The 18,599-nt window shown below is 43.6% G+C and overlaps 1 protein-coding gene across 1 annotated transcript in view; it reads right to left on the minus strand.

The window, feature by feature from the left end:
• Positions 1-307: 307 nt before the first annotated feature.
• The window catches only part of EXTL1 (exostosin like glycosyltransferase 1), a 167,934-nt gene continuing 149,642 nt past the window's right edge, over positions 308-18,599 (minus strand). The window contains exons 8-11 of the mRNA XM_060784459.2: positions 17,633-17,719; positions 13,534-13,694; positions 9,087-9,258; positions 308-782 (exon numbers count right to left, since the gene is read on the minus strand). Coding sequence (XP_060640442.2) covers positions 594-782; positions 9,087-9,258; positions 13,534-13,694; positions 17,633-17,719 — 609 coding nt within the window. The 3' untranslated portion in view covers positions 308-593. The remainder of the gene's footprint in view (positions 783-9,086; positions 9,259-13,533; positions 13,695-17,632; positions 17,720-18,599) is intronic.

Here is an 18,599-nt window from a genome sequence, read left to right on the forward strand (position 1 = left end):
ATAATAAATAAATACATAAATTCTCTTGAGCTGCTACTTCTGTCACGAAGAACCCCGGGATCAGCAAAATCCGTCCCCAAACATTCCCCCAAGGAGGCATCATAGCAAAGCCAATGGAATGCATATGATGTAGGATCACATGGAAAAAGCTGCACCAAAACTCAGTTTCAATTCAATTTCTGAGACCTTTTGCAGCCTGTTTCCAATTTGTTGCTGATGATGGAACCAGAGTGGACAATTGCATGCAAAGGGGCTCAGAAATGGAGCCTAAGGCAATGTGACAAGGTCCAAAGAAAGAGCCAGGCCATTCCTGCAAACCTTTATTTGTACTGGTAAAACCCAATAAAGTGTGAAAATCCATCTGGCACTTCTGCAGCGACCAGTGAGATGAGGTTCCACCTTTCGGCACTCAAAGTCTGAAGGGCTTCTCCGATGCACCGTGCAGATGGGTCCCATCAGGACCAGAATAGTGCTATGCTGCTCTTGGGTTCCATTGCTTCACTAGTCGGAGGGCTGCTTTTGGTTTTCCACAGCTTCCCTTCCACTTTTAGCATGTGGTCCAAGAGTTGGCCTAGTGCTTTTCTCCAGCAGAGCTAGTCCCTCTCGAGGTGGCGGTACTTCTTCCGCAGCACGGACACCTGGTCTTTGAAGAGCACAGGGTCGAGGCGAAACTGGGAATGCACCAGGGGCATGTACCCGAACCAGCTCGCAAACTGGTTGACGCAGTCCTGCCGCTGAGAAAACTGAAGGTTCCCATTGGATGGAGGGGCGCTCTTCAGCAGCTGCAAGGGGACAGAGGAAAACAAAGTGGCTCAAGATGTTTTGCTTCCTTAGGTGATAGACAAGATGAAAGAACAATCAGCCCTCCACATTTGCTGGGGTTAGGGCAAACGTGGGCCCTCCCGGCGTTTTGGACTACAACTCCCGCAATTCCTAACACATAAATTAGGAATTCATTCTAATTTATAAATCTCTATATATAAAAATGCTCTGTGAATAATGAGTACCTTAAAAACAAAAGAACCAATGAACGAAATTGCACCAATGTGTCTGGTTTGCCTACTCTGGAATATGCAACATATAATTGTCCTTCTTCAGGGCCCCCTTGAAATCTATGATACTATATCTGTGTGTGTGTGTGAATCATATCTATCTATAACTATGGCTGGATGGCTCTTTGTCAGGAGGGCTTTGATTACGTTTTCTTGCCCTGGTGAAGGGAGTTGGACTGGATGGCCTTGAGTATTTTCTGTTGGTCATGGGTGTTCTGTGTGGGAAGTTTGCCCCAATTCTGTTGTTGGTGGGGTTCAGAACGCTCTTTGATTGTAGGTGAACTATAAATCCCAGTAAGTACAACTCCGAAATGTCAAGGTCTATTTCCCCCAAACTCCATCTATGTTCATATTTGGGCATATGGAATATTTGTGCCAAGTTTGGTCCAGATCCATCCTTGTTTGAGTCCATGGCAGTCTCTAGATGTAGGTGAACTACAACTCCCAAACTCAAGGTCAATGCTCACCAAACCCTTCTAGTGTTTTCTGTTGGTCACGGGAGTCCTGTATGCCCCAGTTGGTTCAATTCTATCATGCTATTTGATTGTAGGTGAACTATAAATCCCAGTAACTACAACTCCCTATCTATCTATCTATCTATCTATCTATCTATCTATCTATCTATCTATCTATCATTTATGGCTAGATGGCTCTTTGTCAGGAGGGCTTTGATTACGTTTTCTTGCCCTGATGAAGGGAGTTGGACTGGATGGCCTTGAGTATTTTCTGTTGTTCATGGGGGTTCTGCGTGGGAAGTTTGCCCCAATTCTGTCGTTGGTGGGGTTCAGAATGCTCTTTGATTGTAGGTGAACTGTGAATCTCAGTTACTACAACTTCCAAATGTCAAGGTCCATTTCCCCCAAACTCCATCTGTGTTTATATTTGGGCATATTGAGTATTCGTGCCAAGCTTGGTCCAGATCTATCTATCATTGTTTGAGTCCACAGTGCTCTCTGGATGTAGGTGAACTACAACTCCCAAACTCAAGGTTAATGCCCACCAAACCCTTCCAGAATTTTCTGTTGGTCATGGGAGTTCTGTGTGCCAAGTTTGGTTCAATTCCATTGTTGACAGAGTTCAGAATGCTTGTATTGTTGTGATTATTGCTTGTATTGTTGTGTTTGGGCTCGGCCTCATGTAAGCCGCACCAAGTCCCTTGGGGAGATGGTAGCGGGGTACAAATAAAGTGTTGCTGTTGTTGATTATTATTATTATTATTATTATTATTATTATTATTATTATTGCTCTTTGATTGTAGGTGAACTATAAATCCCAGCAACTACAACTCCCAAATGACAAAATCACAACTTTTGAGTGATGTTCACTCCTTGTGTTGTGAGACGTTTTGTTGCCAAATTTGGTGTGATTTCGTTCATTGGCTCTTTTGTTTTTAAGGTACTCATTATGCACAGAGCATTTTTATATACATAGACTAGCCGTCCCCTGCCACGTGTTGCTGTGGCCCACATGTGGGTTCTGTGTGGGAGGTTTGGCCCAACTCTATCATTTGTGGGATTCAGTATGCACTGTGATTGTAGGTGAACTATAAATCCCAGCAACTACAACTCCCAAATGTCAAGGTCTATTTCCCCCAAACTCCATCTGAGTTCACATTTGGTCATATGGAGTATTCGTGCCAAGTTTGGTCCAGATCCATCATTGTTTGAGTCCACAGTACTCTCTCGATGTAGGTGAACTACAACTCCCAAACCCAAGGTCAATGCCCACCAAATCCTTCCAGTATTTTCTGTTGGTCAAGGGAGTTCTGTGTGCCAAGTTTGGTTCAATTCCATTGTTGACGGAGTTCAGAATGCTCTTTGATTGTAGGTGAACTATAAATCCCAGCAACTCCAACTCCCACATGACAAAATCATAATTTTTGAGTGATGGTCACTCCTTGTGTTATGAGACATTTTGTTGCCAAATTTGGTGTGATTTCATTCATTGGTTCTTTTGTTTTTAAGGTACTCATTACGCGCAGAGCATTTATATAGATATAGATAGATAGATATAGATAGATAGATGGTTCGATCATTCTGTACCAGATTGTCTCTCATTAAGTGCCCAGTATTGTATTTCATCAGCCTCTGAGGTGGACGTTTTTCTCTTCCTTCTCATTACCTACAACCCGGTTCTTGTTACTAAGGATTGAAGCCAGACCATTCTGCATGCAAGGAATGTGCTCTATCACAGAGCGATAGGTTCTGCTCCAGAATATTAATTGTCCTGAAATGACAACCGTTTTGTTTCTGCTGCTACTCCAAGGCTATTGATATTGAGTGGCATGCTACCACTCGACACGTTCCATGTAACCTTCCAAATATTGTCCTGTCGCAAATATAATCTTTTGGGAACACAATCGTATCAGTGGTGATTCATTCTCAGGGGCATCCGTCCATGACTCATTTGTCCTGCAGCCTGAATGACTCCTTTTCTGAGCAACTGACCAGGTATGAATGCCAAACATGCAAATTCCTTCCTTTTGGAAAAACAACAACACAGGAGTTGCTTCATGTACTAACCTGTGGGGAGAGTCTTTTCTCTCTCTCCCACTCTTACCATAATGTAAGATGCACCCTAATTTCAGTATCATCACCACCCCCCAAAATACTTAAGATACATCTGCGATTCTAAGATGTGTTTTGAAGGTTTTCATGGCCGGAATCACTGGGTTGCTGTGAGTTTTCCAGGCTGTATGGTCATATTCCAGAAGCATTATTATTATTATTACTAGCTTTACCCACCACGCGTTGCTGTGGCCAACCTTCTCTCCCTCTTTCCTTCTTTCACTCCTTCCTTCATTTCCTTTTCTTCTTTCCTTTCTTCCTTCTCTACCTGTTTACTTCCTTCCTTAGCTTTTTGCTCCCATCCTTCCTTCTCTTTATTTCTTTCCTTCCCTCCCTCTTTCCCTCCTTCTTTCTCTTCTTCCTTTGCTCCGTATTTCCTCCCTTCCCTTTTTTCTTTCCTTCTCTCCTCCTTCCTTCTCTTCCTCTTTCCTTCCTCCTTCCTTTTTACTTTCCTTCCTCTTTCTCTCCTTTCTTCCCTCTCTATCTATCTCCTTCCTTTGCTCTTGACTTCCTTCCTTCCTTTTCTTTCTTTTCTTCCCTCCCTTTCTCTTCTTCCTTCGCTTTTTTCCTCTCTTCCCCTTCCCAAATTCCCCTTCCTTCCTTCCTTTTGACACCTTCCCTTCCCCTTCCCTTTCTTCTTCTTTTCTATCTTTCTTTCCTTTCCTCCTTCCTTCCTTTCTCCCTTCTTCCCCATCCTCCTTCTCTCTCTGTATTCTTTCTTTCCTACTTTTCTTCTTTCATATACCTTCTCAACTTCTCCTTCCTTCCTTCATACACGCTCCCTCCTTCCCTCCCTCCCTTCCTTTCTCCCTTCTTTCCCATCCTCCTTCTCTCCCTTTCTTCTTTCTTTTCTTCCTTTCTTCTTTCATATACCTTCTCAACTTCTCCTTCCTTCCTTCATACACGCTCCCTCCCTCCCTCCCTCCCTCCCTTTCTCCCTTCTTTCCCATCCTCCTTCTCTCCCTTTCTTCTTTCTTTTCTTCCTTTCTTCTTTCATATACCTTCTCAACTTCTCCTTCCTTCCTTCCTTCCTTCCTTCCTTCCTTCCTTCCTTCCTACACCTTCCCTTCCCCTTCCCACTTTTCTTCTTTCTTTCTTTCTTTCTTTCCTTCTTTCTTTCCTTCCTTCCTTCCTTCCTTCCTTCCTTCCTTCCTTCCTTCCTTCCTTCCTTCCTTGCTATTTACACCCCTTCCCCTCATTTCCGTCCTTCCTTCCCTCTCCTGCTTCCTTCCCTCCTTCCCCTTCCTCACCGATGGTGGAGCCAGACGGCGGTGTGCGAGGGCGGCCTGGGCCGGGCGTTGCGGTGGCCGATGGGCTGTCCTCGGCAGAGCCGGGCCGCGGCCCCTCCCGGCTGGGCCAGGAAGGCACGCAGCGGGGGCCTCCCGGGCAGCCTCCGCTGGTCGCGCACCATCCTGGCCCCCAGTGAGCACAGCCGGCCGAGCTCCAACTCCTAGGCCGGGGCTTCAGCGTCAGCGGGTAGGCCGCATTCTAGAACTACAGTTCCCAGAGTGCATTGCGTGTGTACTTCCTCCCCTGGGCACTATGCATGCTCAGTTGGTTTTTGTAATTGTGAGTTTGTTGAAATGTTGTTTGGAATTTTGATTCGTGTTGTGCATACCTTGTGGGTTGAGGTATGTGCATGGCAAATTTGGTGAGTTTTCGTCGGGGTTTTTTCGCGTTTTGCTGTCCCGTTGAACGCCCTTTCCATTTTTATATATATAGATTATTATTATTATTATTAACTTTATTTGTACCCCGCTACCATCTCCCCAAGGGACTCGGTGCGGCTTACATGAGGCCGAACCCAAACACAACAACAAAGCAATAAAACATCAATACAAGCAATTAAAAAACATAGACCATAAAATATACAACATTATCAAAAAAGCAACACACAATTAAAACAGTGGGAAGGCCAAATGTAGAGTTAAAATTGGAAATAATGCTGGGCCATGAACGAAAGGTGATACTAGTGTTTGTGGAGGGCATACAAGCAGACTCAGGGAAATGTAAAGTGCTTTGGAGGACAAAGTGCTATTGGATTCATTATTATGGGAAGGCACACTGGAACAGCCATGTCTTCAAGCTCCTCCTGAAGACTGCCAGGGTTGGGGAAACGAATATTCAAAGGTTTGTCTTGTGCTGTTGTGAGCAGGCAAGTTTGCCTTCCAAGCCACATAATTACAAGTTCGCTCTGCATCTTCCACTGAAGAATGTTGACATCAGAACCCACAGAGGAAGGTTTAGGGGAGCGTGCGCTTGTCTATGTGCGCATATTGCTGCCTGGCTTGCATTCTCCTCTCCCACATTTGAAAATCACGCTCCATGCGGCAAACAATATAATTAAAAACAACACAACAATTAAACCATTGTAACAACTAATGCATGTTAAGACAATTTGCTTTGTTTTGTTTTAGATCCACAAACAGCCCGTATCCATGGAGCCTGCTGTTTCCCAAGCCTACCAAAAACCTATTTCAAGAAGAGAGTAATCACGTGTTGCAATCTCTGTGTTGCAGAATGAGGAAAGATCGCATTACACTTTACAGATGAAAAGTGGGTCGTGTGCGGACAAGTGGCATTACAGTGGGGCAAAATGTATTAATGGGGAGGAAGGCACAAGCTGGGAGAGACTGCAGCAAATTACTGAGTGAACATTTGTGTTGTAGACGGTTTCATGGTCGGGATCACTGGGTTGAGTCCACAGTGCTCTCTGGATGCAGATGAACTATGAGGGTTGAATGAAAAGTAACGCCTCCACCTTCATAACCCCTCAACAGATGGCAGTACTAAAACAAAAACTGCCTTATGAAATGGACAAGAAACATAGGACATACGATAAGAACAAGAGACTGGGAAGAGATTTGGAACACAAAGCTAAAGTGGATAAACTCATATGATCTGAGGGGAAACTGGCTCAAATTGATGTATCGGTGGTACATTGTTGTTGTTCATTTGTTCAGTCATCTCCGACTCTTCGTGACCTCATGGACCAGCCCACGCCAGAGCTCCCTGTCGGCTGTCACCACCCCCAGCTCCTTCAAGGTCAGTCCAGTCCCTTCAAGGATGCCATCCATCCATCTTGCCCTTGATCGGCCCCTCTTCCTTTTGCCTTCCACTTTCCCCAGCATAATTGTCTTCTCTAGGCTTTCCTGTCTCCTCATGATGTGGCCAAAGTACTTCAACTTTGTCTCTAGTATCCTTCCCTCCAATGAGCAGTCGGGCTTTATTTCCTGGAGGATGGACTGGTTGGATCTTCTCACAGTCCAAGGCACTCTCAGAACTTTCCTCCAACACCACAGCTCAAAAGCATCGATCTTCCTTCGCTCAGCCTTCCCTAAGGTCCAGCTCTCACATCCGTAGGTTACTACAGGGAATACCATGGCTTTGACTAGGCGGATCTTTGTTGCCAGTGTGATGTCTCTACTCTTTACTATTTTATCGAGACTGGACATTGCTCTCCTCCCAAGAAGTAAGCGTCTTCTGATTTCCTGGCCACAGTCTGCATCTGCAGTAATCTTTGCACCTAGAAATACAAAGTCTGTCACGGCCTCCACATTTTCTCCCTCTATTTTCCAGTTCTTAATCATTCTTGTTGCCATAATCTTGGTTTTTTTGACGTTTAGCTGCAACCCAGCTTTTGTGCTTTCTTCTTGGCTAATTTGCTGGGTGGTACATTACACCCAGCAAATTAGCCAAATGGCACAAAAATGTATCGGGGCGATGTTGGAAGTGTCAGAAAAAAAGGGAACCTTCTTCCATTGCTGGTGGACTTGTGACAAAATTAAAAGATTTTGGAATGAGATTAACGACATAACAAACAAAATTTTGAATGTAAAGAAAGAAATGAAGGCGGAATACTTCCTCTTAGGTATTTTTGATTTCGAATTAGAGAAGAACAAGGACAAACTTCTCTTCCATATGATGACAGCAGCAAGGATAGTCGTGGCCAAAAAATGGAAGAACAAAGAGACACCAACGACTGAAGAATGGACATGCAAATTACTAGATATAATGAACATGGACTGTCTATCAGAACACCTGAAAAACATACAAACAACGGCGAAAAGCAAAATAGACTGGTCCCCAGTCAAAAAGATGAGACATGACAATTACTAGGACAGTGTTTCTCAACCTGAGGATCAGAACCACGGGGGGAGGTCACAAGGAGGTGTCAGAGGGGTCGCCAAAGAACATCAGAAAACACAGTATTTTCTGTTGGTCGTGGGGTTCTATGTGGGAAGCTTCATCCAATTCTATCATTGGTGGGATTCAGAATGCTCTTTGATTGTAGGTGAACTATAAATCCCAGCAACTATAACTCCCAACAAATGGCAAGGTCTATTTTCCCCAAACTCCACCAGTGTTCACATTTGGACATATTGAATATTCGTGCCAAGTTTGTTCCAGATCCATCATTGTTTGAGTCCACAGTGCTCTCTGGATGTAGGTGAACTACAACTCCAAAACACAAGGTCAATGTCCACAAAACCCTTCCAGTATTTGGTCATGGGAGTTTGGTTCAATTCCATCGGTGGTGGAATTTATTTATTTATTTGCAGTATTTATATTCTGCCCTTCTCACCCCACAGGGGACTCAGGGGGGATTACAATGTACACATATATGGCAAACATTCAATGCCAAGACACACAACAGATAGAGACAAACAGTCAGAGGCTATTTAACTTTTTTCTGGTCGCCAGGGGAGCTGTCGCTTTCATCGTCCATCAGCAACACTGATGAAGTACTTCCGCATTCCCCGCGTGCTTTTTGCTGGAGTGCTTTGCTGGAGTCTTTTTTATGGCCTCATAAATTTTCTTAAATTAGCCTCCCCACACATAGGTGGTACCTAATTTTCCTACTTGACAGATGCAACTGTCTTTCGAGTTGCAAAGGTCGCCAACAAGCTACACAATTGGTCGGAAGCTCACTCCGACCCGGGCTGACTTTGAACTCATGACCTTGTGGTCAGAAGTGATCTTAATGCAGCTGACACTCAGACAGCTACGCTACAGTCCCGGAGTGCAGAATGCTCTTTTATTTTGTCATTTGGGAATTGTAGTTGCTGGAATTTACTGTTCACCTAAACTATAAATCCCAGCAACTACAATTTCCAAATGACAAAATCAATCCTCCCCCCCCCCCCCAAACCCCACCAGTATTCAAATTTGGGCATATCGGGTATTTGTGCCAAATTTGGTCCAGTGGATGAAAATAATCCTGCATATTAGATGTTTACATTACGATCCATAACAGTAGCGAAATTACAATTATGAAGTAGTAACGAAAATAATTTTATGATTGGGGGTGGCCACAACATGAGAAACTGTATTAAGGGGTCACGGCATTAGGGAGGTTGAGAACCATTAATCTTTATGAGATAAACATGAAGTGGAAACAACATCTTGCTTCTACTCCCTTCTCGATATGTTTTCCATGCTTGCTCACCGCTCACCTCCACCTTACCTGCTGAGCGGTGCTCTCTCTGTGCTGTTTTTTCTGGGTCACTTTAATGGGAGGTAGCTTGGTAACGGCAGAAACGAGGAAGTTCATCAATATGTCCTCACAGTTGGCGATCTGATCAATGAGGCCCCGTAGCCGAGCAGGCAAGAAATGGGTGAAGAGGCTGTGATAATACCTGTTTAAGGAAGAAAGAGAAGGCAGGAAGGAAGGAGAAAAGAAAACAGAGCAATCAGTTGGTTGGGGAGGAGGCCGTGGAAAAAGCAATGGAGCACAATCCTCCTTTGCTGGTGTCCTCCTAACCTAGGCATGTTGGGAGTTGTGATCCTCAAAAAGTAACCACCCTAAGCTATACTTTAGTTCTTATTCTTGTTGCAATCGTATACTTTCAACTCGTTTCCATCCTACGACAACCCGGTAACATTTGTTCAAGAAGCGTTTGCCATTCTCTTCCTCTGAGGCTCAGAGAGTGTGACTTGCGGAAGGTCACTTTATTATACTGATTATAATTTTGCGAGAATACAGTTCTCAACTTAAAGCAGCCGTGCCTAATTCGCAGTTTCTAAGTGAAACCTGAGGATGCTTGCCATAGGTGTAGGCGAAACATCAGGAGAGAATGCTTCTAGAACAGTGGTTCTCAACCTTTCTAATGCTGCGACCCCTTAATACAGTTCCTCATGTTGTGGTGACCCCCAACCATAATATTATTTTTGTTGCTACTTCATAACTATAATTTTGCTACTGTTATGAATCATATAAATATCTGATATGCAGGATGCATTTTCATTCACTGGACCAAATTTGGCACAAATACGTGATATGCCCCAATTTGAATACTGGTGGGGTTGGCAGAGGATTGATGTTGTCGTTTGGGAGTTGTAGTTGCTGGGATTTATAGTTTACCTACAATCAAAGAGCATTATGAACTCCACCAATGATGGAATTGAATCAGTCTTGCCCACACAGAACTCCCTTGACCAACAGAAAATACTGGAAGGGTTTGGTGGGCATTGACCTTGAGGTTTGGAGTTGTAGTTCACCTACATCCAGAGAGCACTATGGACTCACACAATGATGGATCTGGACCAAACTTGCCATAAATACTCAACATGCCCAATGTGAATGAACACTGGTGGAGTTTGGGGAAAATAGACCTTGGCATTTGAGAGTTTTAGTTGCTGGGATTTATAGTTCACCTACAATAAAAGATCATTCTGATCCCCACCAATGATAGAATTGGGCCAAACTTCCCACATGGAACCCCCATGACCAACAGAAAATACTATGTTTTTGGATGGTCTTTGGCGACCCCTCTGAAACCCCCTCGTGACCCCCCCAGGGGTCCCGACCCCCAGGTTGAGAACCACTGTTCTCAACCTGAACATGGCTGTATAGACTGAAAAACCTACAACTACAATTCTGTGTGCCAAGTATGGCTCAATTCCATCATTGGTGGAGTTCAAAATGCTCTTTGATTGTAGGTGAACTATAAGTCCCAGCATCTACAACTCCCAAATGACAAAATCAGTCCTCCCCAACCCCACTAGTACTCAAATGTGGGTGTATTGAATATTTTTGCCAAATTTGGTCCAGTGAATGAAAATACATCCTGCATATCGAATATTGACATTATAATTCATAACAGTAGCAAAATTACAGTTATGAAATAGCAACGAAATGTTTATGATTGAGGGTCACCACAACATGAGGAACTGTATTAAGGGGTCACGGTATTGGGAAGGTTGAGAAACACTGCTATATATTCTTATTACATGTTTTTATTTATTTTACTCTATTTATTATTGTTTTACATGTATTATTTTACTCTATTTATTATTATTTTTATTATTTCGTTCTATTTATTTTTACATGTAGCGTAGAGAAGACAATGATGCTGGGGAAAGTGGAAGGCAAAAGGAAGAGGGGCCGACCAAGGGCAAGATGGATGGATGGCATCCTTGAAGTGACTGGACTGACCTTGAAGGAGCTGGGGGTGGTGACGGCCGCCAGGGAGCTCTGGCGTGGGCTGGTCCATGAGGTCACGAAGAGTCGGAGACGACTGAACGAATGAACAACAATTTTTACATGTATTATTTTACTCTATTATTGTTATTACATTTATTAATTTATTCTATTATTATTACATGTATTATTTCACTCTATTATTACTGTTATTATTACATTTATTATTTTACCCTATCACTGTTATTATTAAATTTATGATTTTACTCTCTTTATCATTCTTGGAAGGCTACGTAAGCACATTTACCTTGAAGAAGGTTAGAATAATGGTTGAATCAGAGTTGGATAGTCTTATCTTAAATTAGTTTTATGTAAATATTCAAAAACATTTAATCTACTGATGCCTCCATTTATGTAATTATATTGGTATATATTTTATTTTTGGAATTTATCACTAGTTGCTGCATTTCCCACCCTCAGCTTATACTCGAGTCAATACATTTTCCCAGTTTTTTTGTGGTAAAATTAGGTGCCTCGGCTTGATAGAGCAGGCTGTACTGGTGATAGAGTGGGCTGTACTGGGACAATTGAAACAATTCCTGGACACAGCTGGCCTGGACCCTTTCCAGTCAGGTTTTCGCCCAGGTCATGGGACGGAGATAGTCCTGGTTGCCATTACGGATGAAATCCGTCACCAGTCTGACAATGGTGGATCCGCGTTACTGGTACTTCTCGACCTTACCGCAGCATTTGACACCGTCGACTACGATCTAATGATTCACCATCTTGCCATGTCTGGAGTTCGCGGTCAGGCCCTTAATTGGTTCAACTCATTTCTCCGGAACCGGAGCCAATGCGTGGAGTACATGGATCAAGTCTCCGATAGATCCCACCTCCTATGTGGGGTCCCCCAAAGTGCAATTCTCTCTCCTCTCCTCTTCAACATCTACGTTAGACCCCTTGCTAGTTTGGCTCGGAGTTTCGGCCTGGACTGCTACCAATATGCAGACGATACCCAACTACTTCTGCGCCTGGCGCCTGAAGCAACGTCAATACCAGACAATTTCACCCTATGTCTGGAAGCTCTGTCTAACTGGCTACGTGCTAGCAGACGGAAGGTGAACTTGGCTGAGATTGAGACTGAGATTCTCTGGCATGGCCGCCCGGCAGGTCTGACTCCTCCATTGCCCACCTTCGATGGTGCCGCCCTATCTCCTTCGCCTACCGTTAAGAGCTTGGGTGTTGTCCTGGATACGCAGCTGACAATGGAAGCTCAGGTCGCTGCTGCCAGCAAACAGGCCTTTTTCCATCTACGACAAGCAAGGCAACTGGCACCCTACCTATCTCACGAGGCTCTGGCAACTGTCATCCATGCCACAGTCACGTCTAGGCTGGACTATTGCAACGCCCTGTATGTTGGCCTTCCGATGTCTACGACCCGAAAGCTTCGTATCGATCAGAACGCGGCAGCCAGGTTACTCACAAGAACGCCCATGAAATGCCATATAACACCAGTGCTGCAACATTTACATTGGCTTCCAACTGAGTACCGTGGCCTGTATAAGATGTTAGTTCTGACCTTTAAAATTCTTTACGACCAGGGTCAATCGTATCTTTGGGACCGCCTCTCCTCCCATCATCAGAGATCGCAACGACCAGCCCAACGCGACTTACTCTATTTACCGGGTCCTAGAGAAGTGCACTTGGAAACTACCAGACGCAGGGCTTTTTCTATTTCTGCCCCTGCCTTGTGGAATTCCTTGCCGCCCTACATGAGAGCCATGCGTGACTTAGGGCCTTTTACTCAAGCACTTAAGACCTGGCTTTTTACTAGAGCATTTGATCCCTGTTAATTTTTAATTTTTGTATTTTATCTTTTACAATTTAGCTGTAAATCGCCTAGAGCAGGGGTCCTCAAACTTTTTAAACAGAGGGCCAGGTCACAGTCCCTCAAACTCTTGGAGGGCTGGATTATAATTTGAAAAAAACATGAATTCCTATGCACACTGTACATATCTTATTTGTAGTGCAAATAACACTTTAAAACAATACAATAATTAAAATTAAGAACAATTTTATCAAATATAAACTTATTAGTATTTCAATGGGAAGTGTGGGCCTGGTTTTGGCTGATGAGATAGGATTGTTGTTGTTGTTGTGTGCTTTCAAGTCATTTCAGACTTGGGTTGATCCTGAGCGAGGGCCGGGTAAATGACCTTGGAGGGCTGTATCCGGCCCCCGGGCCTTAGTTTGAGGACCCCTGCCCTAGAGCATTCTCAGATGGAGGGCGATTAATAAGTAATTAAATGATGATGATGATGATGATGATGATGATGATGATGATATACGGGTCAGCTTATACTTGAGTATATATGGTATGTAGAGAAGGAAGTATGACCAACTACAACCCGGAATGGGAGGTTTTCATATCAAAACACTTGCTATGAGGCCCCATTGATCAGACCGAAACATGAAAACAGAAGGAGGGCACCTGTGGTAGAATGCGGCTGCAGTGAGAACCATGGAGAATTCGTTGGTCCACTTTGAGGTGTAGCTCCACTGGCTCTTGCTGGCATCCCAGAAGTGGCTGCGCATGGGGAAGCCCACAATCCGCTCAGGGAAGCTCCTCCACACCACAAAGGCAAAGTCAATCTGGGGAGGCAAGGAGACAGAAGGAAATTAACAGCAGCACTGATTGCGAAAGTTATATAACAACAACAACAACAACAACAATAATAATAATGAATGTATTGCCCGCCTCTCTCTGCGGCTCGTAGTGGGGTATAACAGCATTAAAACAAGAGATATGACACTATTAAAAGACATAACAAGATATAGAGATGTGATGTCGAAGGCTTTCGTGGCTGGAATCACTGGGTTGCTGTGAGTTTTCCGGGCTGTTTGGCCATGTTCCAGAAGCATTCTCTCCTGACGTTTCGCCTGCATCTATGGCAGGCATCTACAGAGGTTGTGAGATCTGTACATTTATGAGAAGGTCTTTTGTTAATGAGCCTACTTGCTCAAAAATCTTCAGAGCAAGAGAAGCAGGCAAAACATCAGGAGAAAAAGCAGCTAGAACATGGACATAAACACCTGAGCAATTTAATAGTTTGCAAAGTATTAGTTACAGGATTGACAAAAGATAATAATAATAATAATATTAATAATAATAATAATTTTTATTTATACCTCACCACCATCTCCCCAATGGGGTCTTGGAGCGGTTTACATGGAGCCAAGCCCGGACAACATATTACAGCAATAAAATCAAAACATAAACAACAAATAACAACAACATCATCAAAATTACATTTTAAAATTACATTTAAAAATGTAGTCATAAAAGAACATTCTAATAAACGCAATCACGGTGACAATAACAATGGGCGGGCCGCATATACAGGATAAAAACAATTAAAAGACTGAAATGAGATAAAATAGAAGCAGAACATTTACAGGAACTCATAACATACATAGAGTTGTGAGGCTAAACTTCCCATTTGGGGGGGCGTGAGCTCCAGTAACAAAAATGTTGAGGGGTGCGAAATGTCGTGGTATGCACCTACTCACCAAAGGCGCAGCAGAAGAGCCAGGTTTTAAGGTTCTTTTTAAACATTTCTAATGAAGGGGCTTTCCTGATCTCTCCGGGTAAAGAGTTCCAAAGATGCAGAAGCATCCTTGTTGGAAGTCTGCCTGTCTGAGGCATGAACTCTGAAGAGTCTGGCCTGGTTTGCCTTTGCTGTGATGATAATATTAATATTAATATTATTATTAATAATAATAATAATAATAATACAAAGTATGGATTGTTGATGTTGCAATACCAGTTGACAGCAGGATTGAAGAGAAACAACTGGAAAAGCTGACACGATATGAGGTTTCAAAGATCGAACTTCAAAGACTCTGGCACAAGCCAGTCAAGGTGGTCCCAGTGGTGATCGGCACACTGGGTGCAGTGACTGAAGACCTTGGCCTCCACTTAAACACAACCGGCACTGACAAGATTACCATCTGCGAGCTGCAAAAGGCCACCTTACTGGGATCTGCATGCATTATTCGCTGACACATCACACAGTCCTAGACACTTGGGAAGTGTCCGATGTATGATTCAATACAACAGCCAGTAGAGTGTCTGCTGTGGACTCATCTTGTTGCGTTTCAAATAATAATAATAATAATCATCATCATCATCATCATCTTTTTCTTCTATATAAATACAAATGTAATGTTCGTTTGTGGGATTATCAGACCTCAAAAACCACTGGACGAATTGACACCAAATTTGGACACAAGACACCTAACAACCCAAAGTATGTCCTTCACTCAAAAAATTGATTTTGTCATTTAGGAGTTGTAGTTGCTGGGATTTATAGTTCACTTAAAATCAAAGAGCATCCTGAACCCTACCAACGATGGAATTGAACCAAATTTGGCACACAGTTCTCCCATGACCAACCGAAAATACTGGAAGGGTTTAGTGGGCAGTGTCCTTTGGTTTTGGAGTTGTAGTTCACCTATATCCAGAGATCACTGTGGACTCAAACAATGATGGATCTGGACCAAACTCTACACAAATACTCAATATGCCCAAATGTGAACACTGGTGGAGTTTGGGGAAAATAGAATCTTGACATTTGGGAGTTGTAGCTGCTGGGATTTATAGTTCACCTACAATCACAGAGCATTCTGAACCCCACCAACGAAAGAATTGGGCCAAACCTCCCACACAGAACCCCCATGTGGGCCACAGCAACACGTGGCAGGGGACAGATAATAATAATAATAATAATAATAATAATAATAATAATATATTTATTTATTTATTTATTTGACTAGTCATGTGACCATTTCAAAACACAACACGAATAAAATACAAGGCAAAAAGCCTGATTGATATCACAGCAAAAATTTATGCAAAATATCTTTTGATTAAAATTGAGTGTTTGCTGTGGGAAAAGGAGGCACACCACCCTTCTCCTGCCCCAAAGCTGTCTACCTACCTCAGACTCATTTCAGAGCATGAAATCCTCCCCATTCCTGGGAATAATTAAATGCAAGAGCCTCGAACGGCAAGCCTAAGGCCATCCTACCTGATGTCTATCCTTTCTAAGAAGCACAGCCTCTATCACCTCATCACACTAGAAAAAAAAATCCACTTAAAATCTGGTTTCTGTCTCCTGCAGAATTCTGGGGTTTATAGTTTAGGGAGGAGCCTTTAACAGTCTCACTAAACTACAAAATCCAGAATTCTGCAGGAGGCAGAAACCGGATTTTAAGTGGATTTTTTTCTCTAGTGTGACGAAGTAATGGCTTGCCTAGCCTAACTGAGCCTTTGCAATTTGGTGCCCATTTGGATTTGATTTAAATGTTCTGTCTAGATCCTCCAATGTGACTCTATTGTCTACTTCCTCCAGTCATGATGGAAGACCTAGAGATGTCTAAGAAGATGACCTCTCTAAAAATCTCTAGGTTCTTCAGTGTGATGCTATGTCCCGCATTTTGACGCTGTCTGGAAGTGCCATCAGAGATGCAGCTCTAAGCGCTTGAGGGAAAGACTTTCTAAATACCTGAAATATCCATGTTCATTAACATCTGATTTGGCTTCCACATGGATGTGGAAATAGTAATAGACTGGTGCATGGAATATTTCCTGTAGGGAAATTCCTTGATAATGAATACCGGGATTGTGGCGCACCAGGATTGTGGCGCAGCTGGCTGAGTGTCAGCTGCATTAAGATCACTCTGACCAAAAGGTCATGAGTTCAAAGCCAGCCCGGGTTGGAGTGGGTTTCCAACCAATTGTGTGCAGCCTGTTGTTGACCTTTGCAACCCGAAAGACAGTTGCATCTGTCAAGTAGGAAAATTAGGTACCACCTTAAAGTGTGAGGAGGCTAAATTAACTAATTTATGAGGCCATAAAGAAGACTCCAGCAGAGCATTCCAGCAGGGAAGCATGCGGGGAATGCGGAAGTGCTTCATCAGCGTCGCAGATGGACGATGAAAGGAGGAGGGTTGGAGTGGGTTTCCAACCAATTGTGTGTAGCCTGTTGTCGACCTTTGCAACCCGAAAGACAGTTGCATCTGTCAAGTAGTAAAATTAGGTACTACCTTAAAAGTGTGGGGAGGCTAAATTAACTAATTTATGAGGCCATAAAGAAGACTCCAGCAGAGCATTCCAGCGGGGAAGCATGCGGGGAATGCGGAAGTGCTTCATCAGCGTTGCAGATGGACGATGAAAGCGACAGCTCCCCTGGCGGCCAGAAAAAGTTAAATAGCCTCTGTGTATGTCTGTATATGTTTGTATGTCAAAAATTGGCATTGAATGTTTGCCATATATGTGTACACTGTAATCCGCCCTAAGTCCCCTGCGGGGTGAGAAGGGCGGAATATAAAAGCTGTAAATAAATAAATACGTCCTGCAGGGAAACCCATGTAAGTTCATTGGCAGAGCAAGAGCTGAGCCTCGCTGTTGGGCGTCAGACCAGGGGCAAAACACGGCCCAAGAGGTTGGCTGCCCCTTGGCACATTCCTATATTCTGAACTATTTGCCTTTGGTGAGAAGTTGAAAGGGTCTCATAGCACTGCCTTACCTCGTTGGTGGAGAGGCTGGTGTGTTCATCCAGGCTCAGCACTGCATCTGTTTTGATGGCGGAGTAAGGCAAAAACCGGTCACTGACCTTCAGGAAATAAAGAAGAGAGGACTGGAGAAGCGATCCAAAAGACAGAAACACATTTTTATGACCCCCCACCCCACCTCCCAACACTGAGTCTCAGGCTTTGGGTGCAGCTACACTATAGCATTAATACACAGAGAAGCCATGGAAATCCACCAGCATGTGGACAATTTCAACAAAAAGGAGGAAACCATGAAAATGAACAAAATCTGGTTACCAGAATTAAAAAAAACTCTAAAACCAGGACACCAAATAAAGAGCAACACTCAAAAAACAGGGGAACTCCAGACAGGAAACAATCAGGGCCAGGTGACAACTCCCAACAAAGGAGCATAGTGTCTGGATCCAGGGAAGTCACCCCTCTATTCTGCTTTGGTTAGACCACACCTGGAATATTGTGTCCAATTCTGGGCACCACAACTGTAGAGAGATATTGACAAGCTGGAATGTGTCGACTAAAATGATTAAGGGTCTGGAGAACAAGCCCTATGAGGAGCAGCTTAAAGAGTTGTGCATGTTTAGCCTGAAGAAGAGAAGGCTGAGAGGAGATATGATAGCCATGTATAAATATGTAAGAGGAAGTCACAGGGAGGAGGGTGCAAACTTGTTTCCTGCTTCCCTGGAGATTAGGACATGGAACAATGGCTTCAAACTACAAGAAAGGAGATTCCATCTGAACATGAGGAAGAAATTCCTGACTGTGAGAGACGTTCAGCAGTGGAACTCTCTGCCCTGGAGTGTGGTGGAGGCTCCTTCTTTGGAAGCTTTTAAACAGAGGCTGGATAGCCATCTGTCAGGGGTACTTTGAATGCAATATTCCTGCTTCTTGGCAGGGGGTTGGACTGGATGGCCCATGAGGTCTCTTCCAACTCTTTGATTCTAT

This window comes from Anolis sagrei, chromosome X, assembly GCF_037176765.1.
Source record: "Anolis sagrei isolate rAnoSag1 chromosome X, rAnoSag1.mat, whole genome shotgun sequence".
NCBI classification, from domain to species: domain Eukaryota; kingdom Metazoa; phylum Chordata; class Lepidosauria; order Squamata; family Dactyloidae; genus Anolis; species Anolis sagrei.